The sequence below is a fragment of the Eretmochelys imbricata genome, chromosome 2, assembly GCF_965152235.1.
Source record: "Eretmochelys imbricata isolate rEreImb1 chromosome 2, rEreImb1.hap1, whole genome shotgun sequence".
NCBI lineage: Eukaryota > Metazoa > Chordata > Testudines > Cheloniidae > Eretmochelys > Eretmochelys imbricata.
The window spans coordinates 2,802,044-2,804,786 of NC_135573.1; the positions used below are offsets into that span (position 1 = coordinate 2,802,044).

Genomic DNA, 2,743 nt, shown 5'->3' on the forward strand with positions numbered 1-2,743 from the left:
TCCGGCAGAGTGCTCGGAGGGGGGGGACCCCGCCCGGGAGGGGGAGGGGGGAGGGGCACCCGCAGAGTGCTCGGAGCGGGGAGGGGGACCCCGCCAGGGACGGGAGGGGCACCCGGAGAGTGCTCGGAGAGGTGGGGAGGGGGACCCCGCCAGGGACCGGAGGAGGAGAGGGGAGAGGCTCCGGCAGAGTGCTCGGAGGGGGGGGGACCCCGCCCGGGAGGGGGAGGGGCTCCCGGAGCGCTCGGAGAGGTGGGGCGGGGGGAGGGGCCGGCGCCGAGCGCTCGCAGCGGGAGGGGGACCCCGCCCGGGGCCGCCCCCCGGTCAGGTCTCGCTGGGGCTGAGCGGCGGGACGGCCCCCTTGAAGCAGGCCGACTCGTAGTGCTTGTTGAGATAGGACTTGAGGGCGAAGGTCTTGCTGCAGCGTTTGCACTTGAAGTGCTTGAAGGCCGAGTGGGTCTGCATGTGGGCCCGCAGGTTGGAGCGGTCGGCGAAGGCCTTGCCGCAGTGGGCGCAGCCGAAGGGCTTCTCGCCCGTGTGCGAACGCATGTGGCCCTGCAGCAGCCAGGGCCGGCTGAAGGCCTTGCCGCAGGTCTCGCACTTGTGCTTGAGGTCGTGGGTGAGCAGGTGCATGGCCATGGCCGGCATGGAGACGTAGACCTTGCCGCAGGTCGGGCACTTCTTGGCCATCTTGCTGTCCAGGCTGCGGTGCGTCTGCTTGTGCCGGCTGAGGTTGGAGGAGGTGGCGTAGGTCTTGCCGCACTCGCTGCACCGGTGCCGCTGCAGGCTGCGCGCCCCGCTCACCGCCTTGCGCCGCGACCGCCCGTCGGTGATGAAGAAGGCGTCCACCGCGTAGCCCTCGCTCACCGCCGCGTCCCCGTTGATGTACCCGGCCGCGATCTCCGAGTGCGGGCTGTCGGGCTGGTCCGAGTCCGGCGCGCCATAGTCCCCGTGCGCCCCCGGGTAGATCGGGTCAGGCGAGGGCACCTTGATGGCGCTTTCGCCTTCATAGCCCGACGGGGTGATGTAGTCACTGATGTACCCTGCTGGGAGCGGGCGGGGGAGGGGGAGGCGGGGGGAGGGGAGGGGGATGGAGCGGGAGAGACCAGAAGAGGCTTGTTAAATCATTGAGGGGCCTGGGGAGATTAGCTGGAGAGCTCTCTGGTTAATAGAGGCAACAAGCTCGTCCTGCCAGGCCCCCCCCCCCTTGCTTTGCCGACGGCGGGGGATGAAGTGCGCGGCGGTGAACCAGGAGCCGGCTCTCCACTGTCATGCTAATGGCCGTGGCGTTTGATGAACCTTCCCCGCCAGCCACCCTCTTCATCATTCCCCGAGCTTCCCTCTCGCCTCGCCGGCTGCCGGGCGCAGATAGGCGGGGAGAGAGGGAGGCTGGGGAGACGCGGCGGCCGAGCGCTGCTCCGGCTCCTGCTGACGGGGGACGGCAGCTCGCAGCGCTCATTGAGATTCCTCTGAATGCAGAGCCAGGACATGGCTGTGCTGCGCCCCTCCCCCCGCCCCCCGAAAAGCCCCACAGAGGTGACACCTTCCTCTCGGGGTAACCCTCAAGGTCAGGTTGGTGGCTGAGCCTGGAGAGGGGGGCCCGGGGCGTGAGCTTCCCTCCCTTCCCAAGCCACTTCAGCCAATTTCCTCCCGATTATGCAACACGCTGCAGACATGCTGCAATCAACAAAAGCCAGGAGCCAGCGAAGTGAGCATCCCCCCCCCCCCCCGCCCCAGGAAAGCAGGAGCTCTCCGATCAGCGCCAGGGCTTGGGGCAGCCTCTCTGAGCCGGGGTCATGTCTAAGGGAACTTTTCACCCAGAGGTTTATTCACCTGGGGCACAACGAGTCCACTAGCACCAGCCAGGGTGGCCAGCCCCCCGCGCGGGGAAGCCTGGAGGGTGCTAACAGTTGTCCTTGAACTTGTCTATCGGCAGACAAAAGGGCCTTCCAAACAAAACCATTTCTGCCACGGTGAATTCCAACCACTCTCCCCCCGCCGCCCCCAGCTGTGATTTCTCCCCCCCACCGCCGCCCCCAGCTGTGATTTCTCCCCCCCCCGCCCCCAGCTGCGATTTCTCCCCCACCCCTGCACCGCCTTGGTACCTTCTTTTTTTCGAGGTCTAATTTTAGTGCCGTGGTAGGAACAGAGCGACTGGGTTGCATTAAAACGTGCAGAGTCAACAACCTCTGAGAGGCAGAGCCCTGTTCACTAGGGCTCGCCGCAGGCTGCATTCCGGGGAAGGAGGCAGGCTGCACACAGGAATGTGGTCCCCGGGTGCGTTCACACGGCCAAGCCTCCCCAGCAGAGGCCCCCGTGCAAGCAAACACGCCCGCTCTCTAGCCAGCCAGACCACGGCCTGGAACATCTATACCAGCCACATAGATCTAGATCCGATCTGCTCTTTACCCTTGTCATGGAGCCGGGAGCTGAAGTCCGTTCTAGATCTGCCGTACGAGTTCTCTAGATCCGCCGAAGAAAAATCATCGAGTTTGACCTTTTTGACCAGGAAAGATCTTGGCATGGTTTCTCACCGCGAGCGGAGAGGGAGAACCGCGGCAGCCGGCCGGTTGTTGCTGGATCAGCTATTAGAGGGGGAAAGAAACGTACCACCCCCCCCCCGACACACACACAAAAAATCTTTAAAAAAATTACAATTAGAAAAAAGCTCCTGGCGCGCTATGGCTTTGCGGCTCGCTTTAGTGGTTTGCTTGCTCAGCCGGGCAGTCCCAAGCCCCGACCCGTG

General features: G+C 65.0%; 1 protein-coding gene across 1 annotated transcript; it reads right to left on the reverse strand.

The window, feature by feature from the left end:
• Window positions 1-321: 321 nt before the first annotated feature.
• SCRT1 (scratch family transcriptional repressor 1) lies at window positions 322-2,521 on the reverse strand. The gene is made up of 2 exons (XM_077808799.1): window positions 2,407-2,521; window positions 322-1,043 (listed from the first exon to the last, which is right to left on the reverse strand). Exons 1-2 carry the CDS (start codon window positions 2,519-2,521, stop codon window positions 322-324), a joined length of 837 nt encoding a protein of 278 aa, XP_077664925.1.
• Window positions 2,522-2,743: the final 222 nt, after the last annotated feature.

What these genes read in the sequence shown, in the direction of transcription:
- SCRT1 (XM_077808799.1), bottom strand. Translation starts at nt 2,521, where the DNA reads ATGCCAAGATCTTTCCTGGTCAAAAAGGTCAAACTCGATGATTTTTCT. An exon ending in CTCCCGGCTCCATGACAAGG is followed by an intron (nt 1,044 to 2,406) that starts GTAAAGAGCAGA and finishes GCCCGCTCCCAG; the next exon opens with CAGGGTACATCAGTGACTAC.